Source organism: Thalassophryne amazonica, chromosome 6 (assembly GCF_902500255.1).
Source record: "Thalassophryne amazonica chromosome 6, fThaAma1.1, whole genome shotgun sequence".
NCBI lineage: Eukaryota > Metazoa > Chordata > Actinopteri > Batrachoidiformes > Batrachoididae > Thalassophryne > Thalassophryne amazonica.
Genome location: NC_047108.1, coordinates 25,058,228 through 25,085,437, shown reverse-complemented (window position 1 = coordinate 25,085,437; position 27,210 = coordinate 25,058,228). Strand labels below are relative to the sequence as shown.

The 27,210-nt window shown below is 39.3% G+C and overlaps 1 protein-coding gene across 1 annotated transcript in view; it reads left to right on the top strand.

The window, feature by feature from the left end:
* The window catches only part of LOC117511972 (guanine nucleotide-binding protein G(I)/G(S)/G(T) subunit beta-1), a 112,835-nt gene extending 87,127 nt beyond the window's left edge, over nucleotides 1–25,708 (top strand). Inside the window, exons 8-11 of the mRNA XM_034171906.1 lie at nucleotides 4,271–4,472; nucleotides 9,816–10,032; nucleotides 18,288–18,403; nucleotides 23,795–25,708. Coding sequence (XP_034027797.1) covers nucleotides 4,271–4,472; nucleotides 9,816–10,032; nucleotides 18,288–18,394 — 526 coding nt within the window. The 3' untranslated portion in view covers nucleotides 18,395–18,403; nucleotides 23,795–25,708. The remainder of the gene's footprint in view (nucleotides 1–4,270; nucleotides 4,473–9,815; nucleotides 10,033–18,287; nucleotides 18,404–23,794) is intronic.
* The last annotated feature ends 1,502 nt before the right edge of the window (nucleotides 25,709–27,210 follow it).

The following is a 27,210-nucleotide window of genomic DNA, read 5'->3' as shown; positions in this document are numbered from 1 at the left end:
CTTTTTTGGGGAACATTTTAGAACTTCAGCCATCTTATTTATGGATATTTTGTGGAATTTTTCTTCTTTGCATCATGTGTTCATGTGAAAGATCAAATTCTGTCAGCTGAATTGCAGAAATGAATGAACACTGCGTGTGTACATGTTAACGCTTACTTTCTGACCACAGAGAGGGTTATAATAAAACTGAATGCCGACGTATGCCTGACTGCAAATCTTGGCAAAATAAGGCAAGAATATTAGTACACCCTCTACATTGGTGTGTAGGTGACTTATATGTGATATGAGTAATTGTTGCAATCATAACACAACATCTACACTTTCTCATGATCACAAATTAGTCACTGGAGACTGCTTTTCTTTACCAACATCATGTTTTCCACATTGGAGCATGTCGTCCGAGGGATTGTCTCACTGCTACTCAGAAACCAGGACAACTTTCCACAATGCATTGTGTGATTAAAGACTGAGATATCCATGTAAAAGCTAATAGTTTTAAATATGTGAGCCCCCCCCCCCAAAAAAGTATCCCAAATCTTCCAAAAACTGAATTGGAATGTTTTTGTACATAAATCTTGAATTATTTTATCATGTAATATTGTATTATTCTCCCCTAATACAAAAATTTGAAGTGGGTATGTATACTGAACAAAGATATAAAGGCAACATTTCTGCTTTTGCTCCCATTTTTCATGAGCTGAGCTCAAAGATCTAAAACATTTTCTATATACACAAAAGACCAATTTCTCTCTGTTGTTCAGAAATCTGTCTCAATCTGTTAGTGAGCACTTCTGCTTTGCTGAGATAATCCCTCCCACCTCACAAGTGAAGCATATCAGTATGCTAATTAGACAGCATGATTATTGCACAGGTGTGCCTTAGGCTGGTCGCAATAAAAGGCCACTCTGAAATGTGCGGTTTTGCTTTATTTGGGGGGACAGAAAACCAGTCAGTATCTGGTATGAGCACCGATTACCTCACGCAGTGAAACACATCTCCTTCGCATAGAGTTAATCAGGTTGTTGACTGGCCTGTGAAATGTTGGTCCACTCCTCTTCAATGGCTGTGTGAAGTTGCTGGATATTGGCAGCAACTGGAACATGCTGTCATATACGCCAATCCAGAGCATCCCAAACATGCTTAGTGGATGACCTGTCCAGTGAGTATGCTTTCCATGCAAGAACTGGGATGCTTCTAGCGGTCCAGGAATTGTGTACAGATCCTTGCAATGTTGGAGCCGTGCATTATCATCCTATAACGTGAGGTGGTGGTTGTGAATGAATGCCACAAGAATGGGCATCAAGATCCCCATCACAGTATCTTGGTGCATTCAAAATGCCATCAATAAAATGCACCTGTGTTCATTGTGGCCCTTACCATAGCCCCACCACCACCATGGACCACTCAATCCACCGCGTTGTCATCAGCAAACCACTCACCCACGCAATGCCTCACACGCTGTCTGCCATCTGCCCTGAACAGTGAAAACCAGGATTCATCCGTGAAGCGAACACCTCTTCAACATGCCAGATGCAATCAAATGTATTTGCTCACTCAAGTTTGTTACAACAACAAACTGCAGTCAGTATGAGACCTCGATGAGGACGGCGAGCATACAGATGAGCTTCCCTGAGATGTCTTCTGCCAGTTTGTGCAGAAATTCTTTGGTTCTGAAAACTGATTGTTGCAGCAGCTGTCCGGGTGGCTGGTCTCAGACGATCTTGGAGGTGAACATGCTGGATGTGGAGGGTTTGAGCCGCTGTGGTTACATGTGGTCTGCGATTGTGAGGCCGGTTGGATGTACTGCAAAATTCTCTGAATCGCCTTTGGAGACGGCTTATGGTGGAGAAATCAGTTCACGAACAACAGCTCTGGAGGACATTCCTGCAGTCAGCATACCAATTGCACACTTCCTCAAAACCTGCGACATCTGTGGCTGTGTGATAAAACTGAACATTTCAGAGAGGCCTTTTTGTTGTGCCCAGCCTAAGGCACACCTGTGCAATAATCATGCTGTCTAATCAGCATCTTGATATGTCACACCTGTGAGGTGGGATGGATTATCTCAGTAAAGGAGAAGTGCTCACTAACACAGATTTAGACAGAATTGTGAACAATATTTGAGTGAAAATGTCTTGTGTAGAAAAGATCCCCGACTTCAGCTCATGAAAAATGGCAGCAAAAACAACTCTAGCCCATGGCCTCGGTTCGTCCTAATTAAATAAATACATCAGTGCTGTCTCAACAAAAACCTGAGTTTTGAACTGAAGACAGACTGTGTTTCACTCTCAGTTGAGAAATTCTTAAGTCAATTGGTCCGTCTGGAGATAAGATGGAGACATCCCCCCATGGGCCAACACTGTGCTTCACAGCAAAACAGAACTGTAACTCAAAGTTCTTCAAAGGAGAGCCCTTGCCTTTTTATCAGTGAATTTTCGGTTACTATGAATTACATGACATTATAATTGCTTCACGTCAGAATCTGAGCTTCTCCAGGCCAGGAGATCCCAAATTTTATGACTCCGCACTGCCAGAGGACCTTCCCCGATGACGAGACCTGGTCTTAAACTCTGAGTCTTGACAATCAGCTTTTATCTTTAGGTCTAAGTAAAAGAAAAGACCTTTGCTTAAAATAAAATTTAAAAAAAATCCATCAGTATTATCTTATTCATATATATAAAACTTCTAATGTTTGTATTGATTAATCAAGCCAGGTGCTTTGCATATAATCATTCCATTTTATTGACATGTTCCTTGTAACTGATGTGTGTTTAAGTGTGATCTTTCTGCATTATCAATATGTTGATGGTGAAATATTCTGTTTTGGAGTGTTTAAGTGATAATTAATATTGTGTATCCATTTGAGTGTCTTAGAACAATAGTATACCAAAATAGTTAGTGTTTAAATAGTTGAATCATATGTGTCTGCCCTTTGGACATGAAGTTTTCTGTGAAGTTACACACCCTAAATGGGTGGAGTTTGGTGACGTCAGTCCCCCTTTAAAAGTTAGAACAGAGTTTCTGCTCGGGTTTTGCATTTTTCCTATCTCTCTCTTGGAGTGCTTTGCAACTCTTCCTTGCTTTAAAACGCTTAATTATTTTTAGGTCAACAAGGCCCCATGCTAAGCTAACCTAGCTGAAGCTACCACGTGGCATTCATTTTGTTTTGTTCTTGTCTCAATTTCGGCCGAACCATCTCCTCGACGGACCAGCTAAGTGACCCAGTTAAAGGTTACAGAAAAAAGGGTTTGTCAATGGATACAAAGTGGCTTCTCCTTATTCTTCTTCTTCTTTTTTTAAATGTATTCATATGTTTCTTTAATATTTTTTGTAAGAATAATTGGCTTCAAATTTCATCACTAAATTGTAATTGGATTTATTTACTTAGTCTTTAAACTTCATCTCTTTCTTTCACGTCTCATGAGTTAAGCAAATTGTGTCCATAAATGAACTTATTTAATCACGGTCCACAAAAATGCCAGTAAGCTGTTCATTTCTTGTATAATTGTAAATAAATTGCAAATATTTCTGCTATGGTTCATTTTGTGTTCAGAAGGAAACCTTTGGTCAATTGTCTTGTACAATTCAGACTTTCAGACCTGAGGCTGATTAATTAAATTGAGACTGATTGATTAAATTGAGACATATAAATTAATGAATGTTTAAAAAAAAAACCTATGCTTCAAATAGGTGGTGCCCCGAGTAAATTAAATATTAAATAATTATTAAACCCTAAAATTATTAATTATTTTGGTGACCCATTAAATGAGGTCTAGGCCAATCTAATTCAATTTGGGAGTTTAACAATACCTAATTATATTTTATTTTGGTGCTCCCATGTGAGCCGATCTAGAATTGACCAATTTGTTACATCTTTATGGTCCCCCATTGCGAGACCTGTAAATTTGCTGCATCTTTATTGTGCCTCCGTGTGAGACCTGAATATTCGCAACACAAGTGTTGAGTTATAGTTTTGTTCAGTATATGAATCGCCACCTCTCCACGGGTCCTGTTAGTGCTGTGGTGACTCTTACCGTTGGACATCAGTGTAACCTGACACAGTGGTAGCACACCATACGAAAATGTGCATGAAGATAATTCTGCTCTGATAACTGGACTTCTGCATTTAATTTTGTCATCTTGTATGAATTTGACAATTGCGAACACAATTCATCAAAGCCACTTTGACTTCAACAAATCTTTACAGAATGGAAGCACAATTGTTTATTTTCTAACAGTATTCCTTTGGCTTTTCCCCCCTCTTTCTCAGTGCTCTCTGGGACATTGAGACTGGTCAGCAAACGACTACATTTGCTGGTCATACTGGGGATGTTATGAGCCTCTCTCTGGCACCTGACACCAGGCTGTTTGTCTCTGGAGCCTGCGATGCCTCAGCCAAACTGTGGGACATTAGAGAAGGAATGTGTCGACAGACCTTCACTGGCCATGAATCAGACATCAACGCCATTTGCGTAAGGCTACAGACACACTCACATTTTGCAAATTATTAATCCAGTACACTTTAGCTTGAGTGAATTTTTCACAAAGTTGAGTTTTTCAATATCGACGTTATTTTCTCATGTTACTTCCATGTTTGTTTTAACCTTCCTTACTTGGTCGTCATCAAATGTATCTTTGAGTAAAAATAGATTGTGTGTTGAATAATTAGGCGTAGGTTAGTCTTTTTAAAAACTTCAAAGTTGGTTTTGAACTTTACGAACAGACCAAGTCACAGTCCTTTCAGGTGGGTGATCTAACAATAAACACTAGAATGCACCAGATGCACATCTGAAGTGAAGCAGTTCCATTGGGACTGTGGAACACACAGACTCAATGTGGTCATGTGGAACTCATTATATGGAATGGTTTAGTGTACGTACACCACTTTAGAGAGTCTCATGAATTACATCAGACTCCACAACCCTTTCCTCAGCTTGCTATTTTTGAGGTTGCCCTATTTATTCAGGACAATTTCTGAAATGCCAGCTGCATATTTGGTGGTAGGTAGATGCTTTTGTTCATCCGGGACAGGCTTCAGTGAGTATAAGGGTCAGATTCTGTATTGTCATTGTAACAAGTACAGTGAAAGGTAAGATAGAAGCCTTTCAGTGCAAATATAAACCTGAGTAAATCGCACGCAGACTTAAAAGGTCTGGAGAAGAAAAGAAATGTAAAATTTAACAGAATGAAAAAAGTGTTTTCAAAGCGCAAATTAAAAATTTTTTAAGTACATAATAGCCAAAAGAGACTGTATATTTAAAAAAAAAAAAAGAGAGTAGCTATACAAAGTGTAGATATTTCAGTGGTAAGTGGATATTGCACATAAAAAAATTGCACTCATTTCAAGTGTGGTATGTGACCTAGCTATTTGGTTCCAGTGGCATTCAAAGCTCTAACAGTAGTTCGGTAGAAACTGTTTTTTTTTAATCTGCTTGAAAAACTTGCTTTAATGGCCCTGTACCATCTGCCTGATGGCAGCAGCTCAAACAGAGAATGACCAGGGTGGGATTAGTCCTTTAGGATGATGTTGGCTCTCTTGAGACAGTAAGAGCCATGAAGGTCCTCCAGTGTGACTAGAGGGCACCCACTAATCTGATCTGCCATTTTGGTAACCCTTTGGAGTTCTTTCCTGTTTTCCACCATGCAGCTGGTAAACCACATACAAAGGCAGTATGTGAGGATGGAAGAGTGGTAAAAAGACGTGAGAAATCTCTGGTTTGTTATTTTGCCTGAGGATTCTCAGAAAGTGGAGTCTTTAAATAGTATCAGCGGGATTTTAATGGATGTACATTGCATGTGGTCATATTTAGTCTGTGGTGAGAACACACACCACAAAAAGCATTCAGGTAGAAATACCTCAGTTCTGGCAAGTAATAATCCTATATTGAAAATGTTACTTATATAAAACAAAATGTTTTCATCAAAAACATTTAACCCTCATGTGGTGTTCATATTGTTGTTACCCATCCAGTGTTTGTGGGTCTGGTGGACCCGTTGCATTTGTGGTTTTTAATGCCTCACAATCAAACACTTTTATGTTAAAATACTCAACAGATGTTTACTTCACCCAAATACAAGCAGTATAAACCGTATATATGGTTAATATTTGCCTTTTAACTTTGTTAGATCACATTTATAAGTTATTATTTAAAACATAATAAAGAAAATCAATTAAATCAAGATGAGTGGAAACAAATTTACAAGTGAAGCAAGGTTTTCAAAATTACTGACTTTTATTTCTTTGAACTCAGAAATTTAACCCATTCAGGTGCACAGCACCAAGCACAACACATGAACACATAACATGTAAACATATTAGTCAAGACAACACATCAGCTCCATTGGACACATGGCCTTTAGCCACACTAGCCTATACAACACATGATGGGCAGAGTTTTACTGTGTGTGTTGCAGATATACTTTTTGCACTTGATGCATGTATATTGTGCTTTTCTGTCCATCTTGGGTCCACACTTCGCACTGCTTCTTGTTGCTGGTGTTCACAACCTAGAATAATGAAAAGATCAGGAATTTAACAAACACCTCTCTCCCTCTCACAAGACATGAGTGCCAGACATGTACTGCAACAGCATCACACACTTACTTCAAGCTCTGCAGATTGTGGTTTGTAGGATGGGTGGATAGGGCACCAGCATTCTCCTCCTGAATCCTCCTCACGATGGCTGCAGAGGCTGGGGTTCTGGGGACATGTTGTCTTTCCTCCTCTGTGTGAGTAACTGCCATCCATGTTGGCCCTGGTTGCATCCTAATTATATTGGCAGCTTTGCGGGGTGGTTCTTTTCTTGGGCAAGAAGACCATTCAGTTTCAAAATTTTTCGACATCCATATTTCCTCACTTGCTCCATGCTGACTGTCTTGTTCTGGTCTTGTGGCTGGCTGCTGACGGCCTGGGGATGTGGCTCGTATTCATTTCGGAACTTGATGCTCGATCTCATCATCTTCTTCAGAGTCACTGTCAGACTCTGAATTTTCAGAAATGTGATCTTCAAATTCGGAAACCTCTTCTTCTAAATCCTCTCCCTCTACATCATCATCAAAAATCAATTCCAGGGCCCTCTGCACAGAGTACCCTTTGGCCATGTTGATCAGTTGTGATAAGAAACCACACTGGCAAAGCTATATTTATAGTGTACCGTCCCCTTATAGCAGATAGAGTGTGAGAAAATAAACATTCCCGCAAGACAGGGGGTCAAGTCAAAGGGTCAAATGTATGGGAAAATGAGAGCAGACAGCGTTGATGCTTGAATGTTGCAGCAGTGTGTGGGAACTGCAGGTGCAGAAACACAAAACTCATTTACAGTCTCTCTCGCTCTCGCTCTCTCTCTCTCTCTCACAGCAGGCCCAGACAGGAGGAGGACAGAGTATAGGTACACAGAACATCGATGTCCACACTACTGTTAGCTCTGGGTCCAGTGGACCTGAACATCTTACATGTAATAGAAATGTGTAGGGTGGGTGTACGGTGTGTGCTCATTAAAATTGTATTCTGACATATGCTCTTCACAGAAAATGAGACAAGGCCAGTGAGTCTGAGTTTGAAAAAATAATTAATTGTATTATTTTTCTTTTAATAAAAAATGAAAACGGGTCCCACAGACCCGAACACCACACAAGGGTTAAAGTAGGATTGCATGATTAACCCATCTCTGACTGGGATCGTGATCAAATTTGTCAATTTTACTCTATGGATAGATAGGACAGTATTATGCTCCATGTCCATATAGGCTCGTAGCATGGGAACACTTACAGATTCTAGCCACCACAGGGTAGAAAATTAAGTACCTTAAAATATGTAATGTACTATACCATTTTAAAGAGTACTGTTTAGAGTATTAACCTGTGAAGTTTCAGAGCTTAATACCTGCTCAGTGTGGAGACATATTCAAAATTCAGGGCACCTTGTTGCAGGCAAAAAAAAAAAAAATGCATTTTTGAAGATTCTTGGACCATACTCTTACTAGTCTACTTCCTTAAAACTAATACTCTTCCTACAGCATGTCCGTATTTATGGTCCAATACATGATACACAAAAATGTGACGTATACAAAAACGTGACGTACAACAACAGAGATTTGTTGGAACTGTTAGCTACTGCTTGAAGTGTTCAAACTACGATGTATTGTGAGTACCAAACAACAGTACACTCCAACTCATGGCATAGTTCCAAGCTGTTTCTGTAACAACTGGAATGCTATAGAGCGTGACGTACAAAAATCACAACCTACCATGTCTGTGCATCATTAATGGACCTGGTATCAGATACATTCAAAGAAACAGATGACTAAATAGTAACTACATCTTAACTATACCTTAACTAGTGACATTCCATAAACAGCTGACCTGTGTCATTGGTATGTCATCTCTAGGGTGTATGTTTTTGTGATGTACAAAAATGTGATGTACTCTGTAACAGGAAACAATAAGTCAGTGGACATGTTCCCATGCAACAAGCCTATAGCATCCCCTCACCAAAGCGCAACCATCTTTTTTTTCATCATCTTCTTTAGTTGCTCTAAATGAGGACGGTGCATGTGGCCACTGCGAGTAATGATGCTACACCCAGCGTTTGTTTTGCAGAGTGCATCATCTTATTTGTGTAGCTTCTCCAAGCTCTTTAAATTGAATCTCATAACTTTCAAGAAATGCGCTATGGTGTCATTGCCGTGCCTCTTCCGGTAACCAATCAGAAAAATTTGTCATCTTTACGGAAAACAAACCTTGTCTTTGTGGTCTCTGTCTACAGTCGACTGAACTGTCACGAAATCCATCACAAGACAGATACTTTACATGAGAGGGGGAACATCATAAAGGGCACATTTACCTTCAGCATGTAAAACCAGTGTTCTTGCACCCAGCACTCCTTTGGTCTGGTCTGAATTATTAGTTGTAGGTTGCTGTAGATGACTGTTTTCACTGCACTCACCTTTTTCTTGTACCACTGCCATTCACTTTTGGTGATGTTTGTACAACCATACAAACATTTTTTTAAGGCAAACTGAGAGGGTCTGTGTTGAGAAAGTGAGGAGCTGATGAATGAAGAAAATGAGAGAGAGAAAAGTCTGGATGATGTGGAGAGAGTAAATCAGGAAGTACAAGGGATAAGTAAGAATGAAGTGAGGGCAGCTATCAAAAGGCAATTGGTCCACATGACACTTCAGTGGAGGTATGAAAATGTCTTGGAGAGATGGCAGTGGAGTTTCTAACCAGACTAATAATTAATAAAATCTTGGAAAGTGAGATGATGCCTGAGGAGTGGAGATGAAGTGTGCTGGTTCCTATTTTTAAGAACAATGATGATGTGCAGCATTGCAATAACTACAGGGGCATAAAGTTGATCAGCCACAGCATGAAGTTATGGGAAAGCTTTGAAAATAGGTGAAGATCTGTGAGCAGCAATATGGTTTCATGCTGAGAAAGAGCGCTACAGTTGCAATGTTTGCTTTAAGAATACTTATGGAGAAGTTTAGTGAAGGCCAGAAGGAGTTACATTGTGTGTTTGCGAATTTAGAGAAAGCTTATGACAGGGTGCCAAGAGACGACTTGTGGTATTGTAAGAGGAAGTCTGGAGAAGGCCAGAAGGAGTTAGGTGGTTGTTGTGACAGAGGAAGTTGCAGAGGACAGGGTGAGATGAAACCGGTTCAGCTGCTGTGATGACCCCTAACGGGAGCAGCCGAAAGAGGACGAGACGGTCTGTGACAAAATGAGCCTTATGTTTTGCACCAAGACTGTCATGAGAAGAGCATAGTTAAAATAAATAAAAGTAAGAACATAATTTCCCATTTGGCTTGTTGCAGTTCTTCCCCAATGGCAATGCTTTTGCTACGGGGTCAGACGATGCTACCTGCCGGCTGTTTGACCTCCGTGCTGACCAGGAGCTGATGGTTTATTCACATGACAACATCATCTGTGGAATCACCTCAGTGGCGTTCTCAAAGAGTGGTCGCTTACTATTGGCTGGCTATGATGACTTCAACTGCAATGTCTGGGACACCCTGAAAGCTGACCGAGCAGGTAAAATAATTATACAAACAAACACACGGGTTTTTAACACCCGGTGTTGCATCATGGCATCACAGTGACATTACAAAGTCAATGAATGTGTTTGTGGGTGTTCTTTCTGCACTGATGCGAGTCTTCCTGGCATTTCTTTTGTCGCGGCAAAATTTTCCATGGGGTTTTGTTTTCCCCTCATTTTCCAGATCCATCCGGGTAGGATTTCAGGTACGCATTTGCTGGAAAACTGATTGGAAACTTCAGCGAGACTTCATAGTGGATATGAAGTCTCACATTGTCACATCATCATCCCAAACACCCAATTGAAAAATAAATGTAACACGCAGTCACATTTTTAGAACAGAATAGAAGCTTTATTTGTCATTGTACACATGCAATGAGTGTGAGAATAACAAAAGATAAAAAGGTGTTGGTGTTGTAGCCTAATCGTGATTGTTAGTTTTTAAATTGCCTATTGCAAAGCATTCTTTTATTTCTGACATCGTGCAAGTTTTATAAGTCTGCGGGCACCGTTCTGTATAACAGATACAAATCAGTGTCAGCGGAACTCCCCGGAGAAAAATGGCTCACTCAAAGCATGGTTGTTACGACAGCGGGACTGGTTGGTTGCTACAGTGATGCTTGTGTGCCTGCTCCAAGAAGCTGAACCTAAAAGTAGCATGTGGCCATCGCATACTTTTAGAGCCATCAAGTTTTTAAAAGAAGAATTTTGCAGCATGTCTGTGTCACGGAGCGACAAGGACATGTCGCTGGCTTGAATTTAACACATCTGGAAGCTAAAAGAAACGGGCAAAGCAAACTGCATCTTGTGCCATCAAGAAACATGGTAACAATTTTTTTTTTTTTTTTTTTTGTCTCTGGAAAATAAATATTGTACTGTTCAACAAACAGGATTTTAGACAAGATGATGACTTTTTTAAATTAATCTTGACTTTCTTTCATTGGGGAAAAAAGACATGGCTTCAGTGGATTCTCAGGAATTTACGCAAGAATGTTTTTTTGTTTTTTTGTTTTTTTAAGGTAGACTTTCTTTCATTGAAAAAAAAGACATTGTGGCTTTGAATTAATTTACACAAGAATAGGGTTGGGTATCGGGAACCGGTTCTTTTCGAGAATCGTTAAAGTAGACCTGCATTGAAATAAATGTGGTCAGATTTCAGAAAGAAATAGCTGATATGTATTTATAAGACCCTTGTGAATGCAGTAAAGTAAATCTGTAAGCCCAAATTTATAATTCAGCGGAGAAATCTTCGTTTAAAAATGACAAATTTGCAGCTAAAATTTAGCCCTCTGTGAAAACAGTTGGTACAGCCGTATCATTTCCATGACGTCAGGGACAAGATGACGCGCTCCCGCCTTCAGTCTGATCCCGCATTGAAATTGATTTTATCTGTTAGTAATGTTAGTTATACACGTCCTGGTTTCAACATCCAAAAGTAAACTGCAATGAATGTGAGATACAGATCTGTGTGATCAGATTAGCAACGACATCGACAGCGGGCGCCATTCTTCCTCACCCGCTCTCTGCCTCCGCTGCGCTTATTAAGTCTGCAGGCTCGTTAATGAGCTCGTTAACCGCCGACGCGGGCCACTCACACCGCCCGTGTCTGCTTTGCAGCCGGTGTTGTGCCAGATTCAGCGCACAACCTCTCTGTCTACTGAATGGAGCAGCAGCACACTTGGCACAAGTCCTGAGATTATGCTCGCTGTTTTAATGCGAAGCGGCCGGTACACCTGTTGCTGCAAGGACAGACTTCTTGCGGCAAAATCCACAGCACCGCACGTCTCGGCAATCGGAGCCCCAGAGCTCCATGGACGCTGAGAGAGGTTTATATATTTTTAATGACTGGGATTCTTTGCAGGTCTCGCCTCCATATCCCGCGATGGTACCAGAGGCGAAAGACAGTAGTTTCATTGCGACACCACTCAATCAAAGGGGCGTATGAAAAAGTCCCCAAAATAATTTTCAGGCAAAAATAAAAATAAATGTATACTCACCAAACGTACCCGCAAGACAATATAAAGTTTAAAAAAAAAACGTTGATCCTTCTGTATAAGACAAAAAGGTAAGCGATGCAAACTGACGTAAATCCACTAATTACAATTGGCGCAATGCATGCTGGGAGAGGGTCTTGTCTGTGACGTCTTGGTAGCGTCCATGATGAGAGGGACAATTTGCGGAGGGCTAAATGTTAGCTGTAAATTTGTCATTTTCAAATGAAGATTTCTCCGTTGAATGACAGATCTGGGCTTGCAGATTTACTTTACTACATTCAGAAGGATCTCATGTGTAAATGTAAGTCATTTTTTGTTCAAAAAATCTGACTGCATTTTTTTCAGTGCAGGTCTCCTTTAAGAAATGATTCGATCCACCGACATCAATAGCCTTTTTGCTGACTGTTCCCTTATTGGTCCTTCAGAGCGTTCGTTGTTTTTGAGTGTATTTGTCGGGAAAATTGTCATTGCTCTATGTTGATTGCACTCTGACCCGCTGCTTTGTTGGTTCTTTGCTTTGCTGCTTTTCAGAAACAGCAAAGCCATTAAAATATGTCAGTTGTGAGTCACTTTTGTGCAGATTAAAGTCACTAACAGGGACTCCTGTCTTGTTGCGAGAAAGAAAGGATACTCATCCTCCGTTCCGTTCGCACAGATCCAAAAGCTGCGCAAAATCAAGTTAGAAAGTTCAGTCGGAATTAATAAATTCACAGCAAATTGCTGTTTAAATCGAATGACAACTCTTTCCAAACGTAATACAAACAGTAAACTGCAATTGATCAAAACATTTTTTTTTCCTCCCAAAATGAGACGTCCTGCGCTGACATGCAGCAGCCGGCTGAGCTCAGCTCAGATGTATGGAGTGACATTCATGCCAAAATGTCTGAAAGGAAATGCTTTTGACAAAAACTACAGATTTTGTTTATTCCTATTTGTCCAGAGATCAGGAATCCACCATGTAGATTTTCTTAAAGTCCAGAGATCAAGTTCCATATTTATTTACTTTAAGACTCAATAAAATGTTGTTGACATAGAAAACATGTAGACCCACCTACAAAGAATGGAGAGGTCTGTAATTTTTATCGTAGGTAGTACACTTCAACTGTGAGAGACAGAATCTAAAAAAAAAAAATCCAGAAAATCACATTGTATAATTTTTTTTAAATAAGTAATTTGCATTTTATTGCATGAAATAAGTATTTGACCCCCTACCAACCAGCAAGAATTCTGGCTCTCACAGATCTGTTAATTTTTCTTTAAGAAGCTCTCCTATTCTGCACTCTTTACCTGTATTAATTCTTTGTTTGAACTTGTTACCTGTATAAAAGACACCTGTTCACACACTCAATCAGTCACACTCCAACCTATCCACCATAGCCAAGACCAAAGAGCTGTCTAAGGACACCAGGGACAAACCTGTAGACCTGCACAAGGCTCACAAGCTCAATGGACTCTTCATCCTTCAGCAGAGGGTGGCACAGCGTACACCCGCAAATCTGAATGATCTCAGCAAGATCAGTGCGTACAGTTCGTCCTCATTTTCCTGATAGTTTGGAGTCATTCTTGCTGTGTGTGGACTCTACGTGTTGAGCTTCACACAGGCTGTCATGAAGCTCGGGGTGGGTGGCAGAGGCTGTGCTTTTAATTCATGTTAACTTGCAGCTTTTTTCTCCGCTCACACATTGATTTCACTGACCTCTGCATCGAGAATTACATAGTTATTACTTTAAAAATGTCAGACAATAAATCTATAATAATAATAATTTATTGTTATTGTACATTCGTACCGTGAAATTTGTCCTCTACAGTTAACCAGTGGTGGGCACAGTTCCGATAACCGATAATCATTGAAGATAATGTTTTCATTATCGGATTATCTTTTTAGATAACTTTAAAAACCATTATCGGACTAATTATCTTACGATAAATTTTTGTCTGATACTTTTTAGACCGATAGCGTGGTAAACAATGCTGAACAGCTACAAACATTTATAAATTTAAAATCAGGTGAGCACCTACCTGTTAAATGACTCGTAGCAGATGTGTAGTTCTACCCTCTGCAAACAGACGAGAACTGCTTCTAGAAGAAATGGCTCTATCCTCCGTAATCAAAGGAGAACTGGTCACACACAAAAAAAAAACTCATTTCTTTTAACCCCATACTGAAACGTGGCCAAGATCATCCAAGTCATCCAGAGACATACATTTTTAATTTAGGTTCAAATTTTAACCAAACTCGGTCAAGTTATTTAAATTAACGTCACGTCTGAAGTTTTATAAAGTGAAAATATCATATGTTTTAGCTTTAAAGTAATGCGCTAATTTTTAAGGTTTTATTGTGGACATGCTGTGCCAGTGCATTATGGGTATGATAAGGTAATCTCAGTACGTTCACGACATGAGAAATGCATTTCAGACACTCCCATCAGGCTCCACGGACAACAGCATTAAACTCTATTGCCTAAAACTCTCGTGAATATATTCTCTGGGTTTATAAACATTGTTATTGTGTTTGCGTTTATTAAATTTCACGCATCTTAAATGTAGCAGACACAGATTATCTGGAATTTTGTTTTGGCAAGTTTTTACGGTCTCTACTGCCATCTACTGGCCAGGAGTGTTCATGGCAGTATTGGCCCTGAAGCTGGGCTGATATTTTCAATCAGTGTACTCGGTTCCAGCTCAAACTGTACCACAGACCCCCATGGTGTAAAAGTTCAGAGCGCACGATTTATGTTCTCACACACATTTTACGTTCAAAAACCACACGTCGGACTCGTGTTTCCAGAAGCAAAACGTAAACAGAAGCTTTTTTTTTCCAAATTTAATTTACATTTCTTATTTTTTACAAAAACTATCGATAGACATCAAAGTTTAAAAAAAAAAAAAAAATTACAAGACAGGTCTGTGGTGTTTGCACAGGCAGAGTGCGAGAGTTTGGATGCTTGTAGCGCTTCAGCAGCGGGATACCCTCACGACGGCCGACCAGAATATCAAACGGGTTTGATTTTCATCTGACAATATGATCGGCAATCAGGAGGTGGTCGTGAGATGTTAAATGCAGCTCGTTTCTCTATGTATACTAAACGATGCAGGATGCGCGATTAACCTGAAACTCAGTGCGATCCAAAAAATTCTCGCATGAATGAAAAATCTGCTGAAAAAGGGCCAAAACTCGTACAGTGTAAACCCAGCTTAAGTACTGAACGTCTGGCACCAGTAGATCATGGCAGTGTTCTATTTATTTTTGACAGCGGTTATATCAGACGGTTATCTAATTACAAGTTTTTTTTGTTGTTGTTGTTTTTTGAAAATGCCTGTTTTTACAAATAAACAAATGGGATATTTTACAAAAGCACATTTATCTGTAAACACCAACACATGACACACCTCACATTAACGTGTTGGTTTACATAATGAATGACTCAACCAGTGATGGCGGAGGCACATTTTACCCAGAATCCTTTGCGATCTGTCTGTTTGTTACAAAACTTCAGAATTAGTGCATTATTCAACATTAAAAGATATGTTATATTTTAACTTTGTACAAATGACAGAATTGACATTAATGGAGTTATTCTATCAGTATTCATTTTATTTATACACCAAACCATAACTCAGCATTGCTTTATTTTCCAAGACCTCCGCCTGACAGCAGCGTTGTGATTGAGTCGAGAGTTGAGCTTTGTGGCTCCTCTCAGCTTGCTTCTGTGCTGGAAGCCATGTAATAAACAGGAGTTTCCAGCAGGGGGCAAGATGTTCAAAGACAGAAGTGCTGACTCATTGTTTGGGTCTGTTGTTGCTTTTGATGCTACCAGAAGCAAATCAGCTTGTTAGTAGTTGCAAGTGTACCAGAGATAATACTGGAATTTATCGGTTATCTGTAACTTCTGATACATTTTTGGATGGTTTATCGTTTTATCTTTATCAAAGATAACTTTTCAGTCATCTGATTATCTGTTATCGAAGTTAATTTTTTGGTTATCTGTGCCCACCACTGCATTTAACCCATCCTAATTACAGTTGGACACAATCCAACCACTAGGAGCATTTTTTTTTCCAAATCATGTCCAGTCAACTGAATTCACCCCAGGTGGACTCCAGTTAAGCTGTAGAAACATCTCAAGAATGATTAGTGGAAACAGGAGGCAACCTAAGTTCAGTTTTGAGCTTCATGGTAAAGGCTGTGAATAAGTATGTGCATGTGATTTCTTTCTTCAGTTTTTATTTTTACTCAGCTACATGGGGTGTGCAGCCAGTACATTTTGAGTGCTGGTCCCAAGCCCGGGTAAATGAATGTTGCATTAGGAAGGGCATCTGGTCTAAAAAGCAACAAAATTAAAGATGCAGATAACAAATTGAATTTCCATACCGGAGGGGTCGAGGCATGGGTTAACGACTGCCACCGGTGCTGTTGCCCAACAGGGTGCCAGCAGAAATTGGGTTACTACAGGACAAAGAAAAACAAGAGGAGGAAAATGTGTCCAGAGACAGCGGGAGAAGAGGAAAATTGGAAGAGTGGATGTCAGAGTCGGGACTTTGAATGTTGGCAGTATGACTGGTAAAGGGAGAGAGCTGGCTGATATGATGGAGAGGAGAAAGGTAGACGTGTGTGCAAGAGACCACGTGGAAGGGATGCAAGACGAGCAGAGCAAGAGGCAGTGGGTTCAAGTTGTCCTGGTGTGGATAGAAAGGGAAATGGTGTTAGGATAATTTTTAAGGAAGAGTATGTTAAAGGGATAAGTAAGGATGAAATGAGGGCAGCTATGAAAAAGATGATGAGTGGGAGTTGGTCCAAATGATATTCCAGTGTAGACAGGGAAATGTCTTGGAGAGATAGTACTGGATTTTCTAACCAGATTGTTTAATAAAATGTTGGAAAGTGAGGGGGAGTGAGCCTGAAGAGTGGAGATGAAGTGTCCTGGTTCCTATTTTTAAGAACAAGGGTGATGTGCAAAGCTGCAATAACTACAGAGGCATAAAGTTGATCAGCCACAGCATGAAGTTATGTGAAAGAGTAGTAGAAGCTAGGCTTTGAAAACAGGTGAAGATCTGTGAGCAGCAATATGGTTCCATGCCAAGAAAGAGCACTACAGATGCAATGTTTGCTTTGAGAATACTGATGAAGTATAGTGAAGGCCAGAAGGAGTTACATTGTGTGTTTGTGAATTTAGAGAAAGCTTATGACAGGTTGCCAAGAGACAACTTGTGGTATTGTAAGAGGAAGTCTGGAGTGGCAGAGACGTTTGTGAGGGTATTGCAGGACATGTACAAGCATAGTGTGACAGCGGTGAGATGCGCAGTAGGAATGACATTCATTCAAGGTCGAGGTGGTTACATCAAGGATTAGCTCCGAGTCCTTTCTTGTTTGCAATGGTGATGGACAAGTTGACTGTTGAGATCAGACAGGAGTCTCCATGGACTATGATGTTTGCAGATGGCATTGTGATCTGTCGGGAGAATAGAGAGCAAGTTGAATCTTGCCTGAAAAGGTGGAGATATGCTCTGGATAGCAGGGGTAGAAGTGATGAAAGTAGAGGAGTTTAAATACTTGGGGTCAACTGTTCAAATTAATGGAGAGTGTAGTAAAGAGTTCAGGTATGGTTCAGTGGGTGGAGAAAGGTGGCAGGAGTGATATCTGATGGAAGAATATCTGCAAGAGTGAAGGGGAAAGTTTACAAAATGGTAGTGAGTCCAGCTATGTTATATGGCTTAGAGACGGGGGCACTAACAAAAAGACAGGAAGCAGAGCTGTTGCGATTCTCTTTGGGAGTGACAAGAATGGACAGAATTTTGCGTCCACTGGCATTTCCACCACCACCCCCCTCCCCTGGGCCACTCACATCACTGGGTCCAGCCAGTTGTCAGCACATAAAATGAATCAGGAGGCTGCTGTCCAAATGTTATGGACCGGTCTACATTATATGGGGTGCACATCAGCCCAACGAGACAACACCCTGTATGCCAGAATACAATCCAGTTGTGTTATATCTTAAATAGTTCATTTTAAATATTTCATGCGTCAGTGTGATTGTGTCATTGCCAGATACTGTAGTGTTAAGACATATTTGGGTTTTTGGAGTTGGTTACAGTCTTTCCAGAGGCAACAGGGTTATCATTTATTTATAAATAACACTTTATAAATATGTCAAATGTTTTTCGAGTTGTTTTCCAGTAATTCTGGTTTTTATATTCAAGGTTATTGAAGAAGAGATCTGGCATCCTAACCCCACTCACTCAATCATTTGTGTCTGCAGGTGTCCTGGCTGGTCATGATAACCGGGTGAGCTGCTTGGGTGTCACAGATGATGGCATGGCAGTGGCAACAGGGTCCTGGGACAGCTTCCTCAAGATCTGGAACTAGAATCTGAAGGTAAAAACTCGATAGACAATAGTTTTATTAAGTAGTGTATTAAAGAAGGTGTTGTACAGAATTTTCAGTCTTATTTAATGTGCTTGTTTAATGCATCAATAGATTTGAAATATGACTATTACATATGTAATATTTCTGAGTGAATATGCATATACATAAGTAAACTGTGTGACTGCTGATGTATTGTGCTCCTATTTTGGTAACATACCTTTTCGGTGTGTGTGTGTGTGTGTGTGTGTGTGTGTGTGTGTGTGTGTGTGTGTGTGTGTGTGTGTGTGTGTGTGTGTGTGTGTGTGTGTGTGTGTGTGTGTGTGTGTGTGTGTGTGTGTGTGTGTGTGTGTGTGTGTGTGTGTGTGTGAGACCGAGGCCTGAACACGCCCCACTGTTACGAACCTGAACCAGCTAACAGACTAGTGTCAGTTTGGGTGTTTGTGTGCATTAAGTCTACCTAACGGGTGAAGATAATTGGCATTCCACATTAAATGTGAAGAGATTTGCCCTCTGCATAAATATTGCAGCAGAGACATCTTACAACTTATTATTCCATGTGTTTGTAATAAAATCCTTCAAAACAACAGACAGCCTCCACAACAGCAAGTGGTCATTGCCAGGAAACTCTGAGTTATGGTCGGAAACGCTGGGCTCAGCTGCTGTCACTCAAAGCTACCCCGCCCACAATTATTCATAACTTTTATGGCTTAAAACATCTTAAACTAAGAAGTTAGAAAAAAATTCACACACACACACACGTGTAACATTATTTTGATTTGTAAAAGTTACCAAGGTTTACTGATTTAAATTAAATGCCTCCAGTTTGAAAAGCTGTTTAAGCATAATCCAGTAGTAAAATAAATTTTACATTTAATGGGGTCATAAATGTAAATGGAAGGAAACAGACAGTAAAACTGATTGTTCAAAATATCTGAATAAATTACTTAATAAAATTACTTAATACTTAAAGTTATTCAGCAGAATTATACACTACAATACAAGTTTGTTTGAAATTGTTACATCTCATTAAACCCCAACCCTCGTATAGCCAGAACAAAACATCAATGACAAAGTGTTTTTTACTGTTGACTCAGCCTGCGGTGACAGAAAATTATGATACAATCACGTAAGTCAGTGTTTACTGCAACTAAAAGATGAGCAAATACAAAAAAAAAAAATTTGTGCAACACAGTAAACTGTACAAAAGTGCCACGTGTCTATAGTCCTGGCGGGGGGGGGCACGTCACGCACCCCGGTCAGGCATCGCTTGGACACGTTTGCCAAGGAATGCCTGATTAATTGCACTTCTTTTGCTTCCTTGAGGATCAGTCGGGTGCGTGAATCACACTGGGCCCAGTTCAGCTTCAGCCTCACTCACTCAGGATGGACAGATTCTCCTGCTAGAACAGGCTCCTTTTTTCTTGCCTGGACAATAATGAAGGTAGAAATGGGAAGTGATTAACAAAAGCAAGTTTAAAAAAAATGATAAAAACATACATACAGAATGCCCACCCCTAAAAAAAAAAAAACAAAAAAAAAAACATAAGAATTGTAATAAATCCTACAAAAAAATGCAGTCTCTGTATTCCCCAAAGCTTCAGTTATCTTTGTCTCTTTGGTGCTGTAATCACAAAGCTTTCTCAGATTTCTCTCTCTCTCTCTCTCTCTCTCTCTCACCAAACAGAAATGTCTGCAACTCATCCATGGACCACGGTGTGGTTTTGTGCGAGTAAAAAAACTCTGCGTAAAATGAAAGAAAAGCATGGGCACTGTAACACCGCTGCGAGTATTTACAAATGGTGGTTTTGATTCTTGTGTCAGACATCACGCTCCAGTGATGAGATTCTCTGACCAATCAGTGCCCGGCAGCCTGTTGATGTCACAATTTAGTATCGGCTTGGCTCACTTGGAACCGCTGCTGTGCAGATACCAAAAATAGCACCAGGTACTATCCCTAATGGAAAAGCAAAAAAAAAAAAAGTCGAGCTGAGTAGTGCTAGTTCTGTGTAGTGAAAAAGGGCCTTATCTGAAAAACCAAAACCATGCTTTGTACCAGGCTGTAAACATGTTTATTTCTGCTCTAAAGTTCAACATTTTATCAGTCTTATGGTAGTTTTTGGAGCCAGACTCAAGCAGCCAATCAAGGAACTGCAGTATTTTGGACTTCCTGCTTGGGTGTGGTCCGTTGCACAGAACTGTATGCAAAATACACGGTACAGCTCTTCAGTGTGATTATACACACTTGCGTATTTGTTTCTGTAAGTCACTGACCTTTCACCGAGTTGCGCTGTTGACATCCACAGAATGTGACCCTCTAGTTTTATAATCTGTGCAGGAGGAGGCATGGCCAGCCTGATCTGTGTGTGAGATGATCAGAGAATACAATGAACCAGTCAGTTGAAGCAAGCAACTACATTATTCCAGCCGGAAACTTCAGAAACACAAATAAATTGGTGAAGCTATCTTTTCCCCCGAAATATGAACCTAAAAGTAAAAGCATACTGATCTGCATTTGGATTGAGTCACTGTCCCTGTATGAGGTCAATTACACAGATGGTTGCTTAAAGATTTTAAATCTGTACAGAGTGAAGTTTTATGAGATACTGTTGTTTTAGTGGTGCAGCCTATCTAAAATGTCCATAACATAAGAGCATTTTCTAATAAAAGCCAAATTCCAAATAAAACTGGATATTGAGCCATCATGAATTTTCAATACTAGTACTTTTATGGGGGTACCGTTTGGTGTTAGCATATCAAATTGAAATGATGTTGAACAAAGAAAGATCTTATCAGTTATCAAGTTGTTCACCAATGAATATGGTTTTATACACCCTGAAGAAAACCATGCACTCGAGGCCGAAACCATAAGTAGTGGTTTCTGATATTTTTGTTTTTATTGTGGATTTGAAAATCTTTGGGTTGTATAATCAGTATTAAGTTTGTAGACTCTCAAATGTCATAAAACTGTCAGTCTCTATAAGGAACTTTTTAAAAGAGAATTAATGTTGAATAATCCCTTAATTAAAAAAAACTGACATGCGGGTTAAAACGGCTGTTACACTGTTTTAACCCGCATATCAGCTGTTTATTGCCGTTTAATAGATGTGGAAAAAAAAAAATATATATATATATATATATATATATATATATATAGTAGATTTTTCACAGTTATATACAACACAGCATTTTTAACAGGCTACATTTATGACTAATTGCCACAGGTGCACAAACCTTCTCACAGCTGCTGCTTTTACAGTGACTGCATCAAAATGAACAGTTATTACTTAAAAATGAGTCGTCATAACACAACATCACACTTGTGTCAACTTTGGAATGAATCTGTGCCTCAGCTCATTGAAGCGCACGCTGCGACGCTGCTACTAACTGTCACCTGTCGGAAACACCCGAGGACTCACGAGTACTTTGTTTTTGAAAGTCTCCATAGCTGTTTGCTGCGAATGCCGTATACTTTGAAATCGCTCACGGAAGTCCACAAAGTAATCCCGGTGGATCATCAGATGGCCACTAACAGCCTAAATCAAAATTATGATTTCAGTGCGACATGTCCTTTAAGTGTTGAAGCTTGAAGAATAGTACAAGGATTGTGTGTGTGTGTGTGTGTGTGTCCTTCTCTGCGCGCAGGTGCAGAGAACGACTTTGCTGTCTGTTCTCATCGAATGACACAGATGACCTTAAGTAGACTTGTTGCGTTTTTAAAGTAAAGCAGTGTGTTTGTGTGTTTTTGTTAAACACACTGTGCTGTGTCGACCTCCTGGAGCGAAAGAATGCACTTTTGTTATTTAGTGAATTAACTGATCAAAAACACCTGTTTATCAGACGGATTCTGATCGATTTGATCAGAGCTTTCATCTATTCATCAGCAAGGTGGACTTATCAATGCAGCTTTTGTGTAAAAGCTTCACACACGCAAGGCTGTTTTTCACAGGCTGTGGTCACAATGTGCACATGTGCTGTCTGGAAAGCTCCCAAACTTGTAATGACGCCAAAAAATAAATGGTTTGAGCACTTTAAAAGGAACAATTGGACTTCTCCAGTTCGGGCAAGGTTAGAAAGGATCTGTGCCGTCCGACCACATTTTTACTTGTCCGGGACAATCAGACGAGCGTTAATGTGAGGGCTGTAATGTTTTTATTTTTTTCATATAATTTTATTCATTTATTTATTGAGGGCTTGTAGCAGCGCCCCTCCAACAGGTGGCGCTCTGAGCAACTGCCTATATGGCCTATGCCAAGAGCCGGCTCTGCATGCATTGTTCAGGTGTAATTTTGGCCAATTCTTCCACACAGATAATCCATAGAAGCAAGCAATATCTTTTTTAATGTAATGTGTAAAATAGACATTACTGGGTCTGTTTGGGGTTCTAGCTTTAAAATTAGGTCAGTTAGGATGAGGGAAACCAAAAACATAAAAATGATTACAGCTCTTGTGGTTAGTAATATTTATCAAACAAACATGTAGATTGTGATATCAGTTTTGGTTAAATGCAAAGAAAAGGTGAAAATGTGTAAAAGAAAATACTTATACAACACACATTAAGCAGTACAACTAAACTGAGGGGGATCAGAGTGAGAAAATAGTTATTGAAGAACCCTCCAGGATGCATCCCTGGACATCAAAACCCCAAAAGTTGTCCCCTTAAAATGTGTTTATCCTGAATTATTTAAATAGTGTGGAGATTAAAGTCTTTCTATAATGTGATGCTGCATAAGAAAAGAGCAGCAATGTTAATGAGTGAAATATGATCTTGTTCAGCAGCAGAACAATTTTTTCTCAGCTGTCTCCATGTTTTACCTTAAACTGTAGGATGTTTTTTTTTTTTTTTTTGCTTTGCTTTAATCCCTCTGTGTGTATGAGAGAGAGAGTGAAATTTATTTGCCAATCTCACCATCTGTGGGTATTTTTTTATTTTTATTTATTTTATTATTATTTTGAGTCACAGAGCCCATGTGGGTTTAGTTGAGCAGAAAGTGACTTTTTGTAACTGGACAACAGTCATGTGACTTTTTGCACTCAGTTTTTTTTTTTTTTTTTGTATTGATATTTTTCGTGTCTTACCACTTTCCCAGTTTTATAAATTCCAGTAAAAAAAAACAAAAAAAAAACGAAAAAAGAAAAATAGAAACTTAATTTATTTATTGTTGCCACTTTGTAGACAATATTTCATTTAGCTTTCACAATTTTGGATCACATTTCCTGTAATCTGAAGTTTGTTGGATAACAGAAAATTTTATACATGAAACTCAAGTGAAATATGTGTGGTGTTTTTTTGTTGTTGTTGTTTTGTTTTTTAAGTTTGTATGTAGCTTTACATGCTGATAGCCTACGTGTTTTTCGGGCTCAGTGAGTGGTGTTGACTTTGTCTTGTTCCTCCCTCCACAGCTGGCATCCGGACTCCAAAGTTGAGTGGAAGACCATTCCAACATCACAATTTTGAATTTTTTGCATATCCAACCTTTTAAAACAGCATAATACTGACTCCAAACACCCCAAGAAAACTAAGGGCAAGAATTCTCTCCTTTTCATTTTAAAGAGCACAATTATTTGTCACTCATCCAGCTACAAGACACAAAGGAATGAAGGGTTTGAAATGGAACGGAGGGAAAAACGTCATTCCTCATGCCCGTGATCTGTATTGTAGGAAGGGGGGGAAAAAAAAGCTAAGCCACCACCTCAGACACACAAACATGTCTGCGTCTCCAGTGTACACAGGTTTGAGTGAAGGTTTTTACACAAACTCTCAAAGGCTTTTTGGCCATTTTTGTTTTATTGTTAAAGTAGATCAGTGATCTGTCAGCTAATGTTTTAAAATGGGGATTAAAGCTTTGTTTTATTTTCTTACTTCTACATCTTTTACAAGATTGTTTTTAGGTTGGGAAAAATAAAGCTCCTTCAGATTGTTTTTTTTTTTTTGTTTGGTTTTTTTTTTTAAATCCACCTTTTGTCCCACAGCAGAATAAAATGAGAGAATTCAACAGGGAGTCCTTAAGCCACTTCTGACCCTTCTGTACATTTAGTCCCTCATGCTTTCTTGTTTGTTTGTTTTTTTTTTTCCAGTGTAGTTCACAAATCTTTGTTTGCACAAAAATTAAACTTTGCATATAGAGAATAACATCTAAAGAAAAAGTTAACTAACCAAGCACATGCTATTTATGAGGATGAATGCTCGTTTTTAAAACGGAACAAACCAAACACCATTTTCACGGTTCTTCTGCTTTCTGTCTGGTCACCATGCAATTAAATGAAGATGATGATGATGATCCACCCCAGCCCCATGTTTTTCAGATTGTTCCTCCCCTGTGGCTTAGTTTTTGTTAGCCGTGGTCGGGACTGGTGCTGTGATTTATAGTCGGGTCAGAGATCCACTTCAGTCTGGTTACAATCTAGACTTTATCTTTTAACAGAGGTGCCCATTCCGTGCTTGGAAATGCAGTTACTACTCTGTGAATGATATGTTGTATAAATCAATGTTTGAAAATAATGATAATGAAACTTTTTAAGTTAAAAACAAAAGAAAAAAAAATAATTGGTTGTCTGCTCTGGGTTGGTTATCTCTTAGACTCGCATGCTGTAGAATTGCTTAAAAGGTGCATATGGATTTTAGTCCTTCGATGTTTTTCTTTAAGAAAATAACCTGTTGAATATATCATCAATACAATGGTATTTATATTTTGTTTTCCTGTCCCCTTCCCTGGTTTTGTTCTTGGCTACTCTGTGCACATATGATTGAACTGAAATGTCAAATCTATGCACTCGAGAAGCAGATTTCAACATTAACGGTCACTTGGTCCACACTTGGGAAGGATTCCGCGAAGCAAACCTTTTTAATTGTACACACATGCATGTGTTCTTTCACATAAACGGACACAGTCTTTTATGGAACAAATTTTCATTACTTATGTAGCAAAATGTTTTTCCTGTCCTTCAATGAAACTTAAAAAAAAAAAAATACTTTCAACATCCGAATGGCAAAATTTCTCTTTTTTTGTAAACAATTTCCTTAGCAGTAGTGACATTTTTTTCCCCATTCTTTTTCTCTGCAATATTCTGTACAAAAAGTGCTGTAATTGTGCGTTAGGCCTGGAGTTGGCAAAAGTAAAATAAAATATTAAAAATTAATTAAATTCCCTTTTCTCTTTTCTCCATCAAATAACTAGAGCTCTGCACCCCCACTGTTTCCTTTTCACCTTTTGTATTTAATTTTAAAGTCAGTGTACAACAGAAAGCTGGATGCAAGATAGAAACTATATAAAAATGTACTGTTATTTAAGATGTAATAAAAGCAGTTTGAGATGACCTGCTGTCTCGAGTGGTTCACTTACAGGTTGCCATGTCAAAGTCCCACTTTTGCATTGCATTCAAGTTGAAACGGTGTCCTTTTTTGCTGCGGCTCAGTCCGTCTTCTCCACACTCGTGTGATGCACATGACATTCTCGAGCCACAGTTAACATTTAAACAGAGACTTTATCTCCAATGTGACTTTATTGTGCTGTGTTCAGTTCTCATTACCACCTGTGTTAGTTTGTTGTCATTTGCGAGTTCTCTTACTAGCCTGTGTTGCCCTCCACTGGGCATAAATATGAATACCAGGCTTTTCAGTGCATTTTTCTCGTGAGCTCATAATGTTCTCTCCTTTTTTCTTTTTTTTTGCCCAGACTCCTTCTTTGGACAATATAACTCGCGTAATGAACATATTTCAGGAAAAGCTGGTGCACAGACGAGCCTCAGGTCCAAAAAAACAAGTTGAGAATTTGAGCCAAATTTAAAATCAGGGCAATTTTAAATCGGTCCCACTCTCTTCAGTTTTTGTTTGACTTCTGTTTTTGTGAATTGAGTTTCTTCAGGCACACCTCAGAATTTGACCAATCTGTGCCACTCGGGGTTACCAGTATTAACAGATGCCATATTTTTTTGGGGTACAGCTGAAGTCGCACCTGTCAAAAGCTGCCTCTTGAAGAGGTGGAAGTTGTACCGCAGTACAAGTCGCACCTTTTTTTCTGGTTTATCAGCTCTTTGAAATTTTTGTGCATTGTGTACCTTTACTAGGGTCGTTTATTGTTTACTTTGTTTAGTGCTTTGATTCTTGAGAAAGTCTGACATGAACGGTTATTAGGTCCGCCAAGGACGTAATAAAATCACCTGCGTTTTGGCTGTCTGTTAGGATTATGTCAAAACTACTGCACAGATTTTGATTAAATTTTCACCACAGATAGATAATAGGCCAAGGAAGAACCCATTAAATTTTGGAGTTGATCCAGATTTGAGATCAAGTTTCACTTTATATACACGTTGAAGGATTACTGTTAGCAGGATTACATCAAAACTACTGATAGGGCATCGAAGACTCCACTGAATTTTGGAGGTGAACTGGATCTGGATTCTGGATCAAGATTCACTTTATATAGGCTTTGAAGGATTGTGTCAAAACTACTTCATGGCTTTTAAACACATTTTCACCATGGACACATACTAGGCCATGTAAGACTCTCATTAAATTTTGGAGGTGATCTGGATCCGAATCCGGATTCTTGATCAAGATTTCACTTTATATACGCTTTTAAGGATTACGTCAAAACTACTTTACGGATTTTGACAATTTTTAACACAGATACATATTAGGCCATGGAAGACCCCTTTAAATTTTGAGGTGATCCGGATTCTGGATCAAGATTCACTTTATATAGTCTTTGAAGAATTACATCAAAACTATTTCATGGATTCTCATCAAATTTTCACCATGGATACATATTGGGCCATGAAAGACTCCATTACATTTTGGAGGAGATCTGGATCCAGAT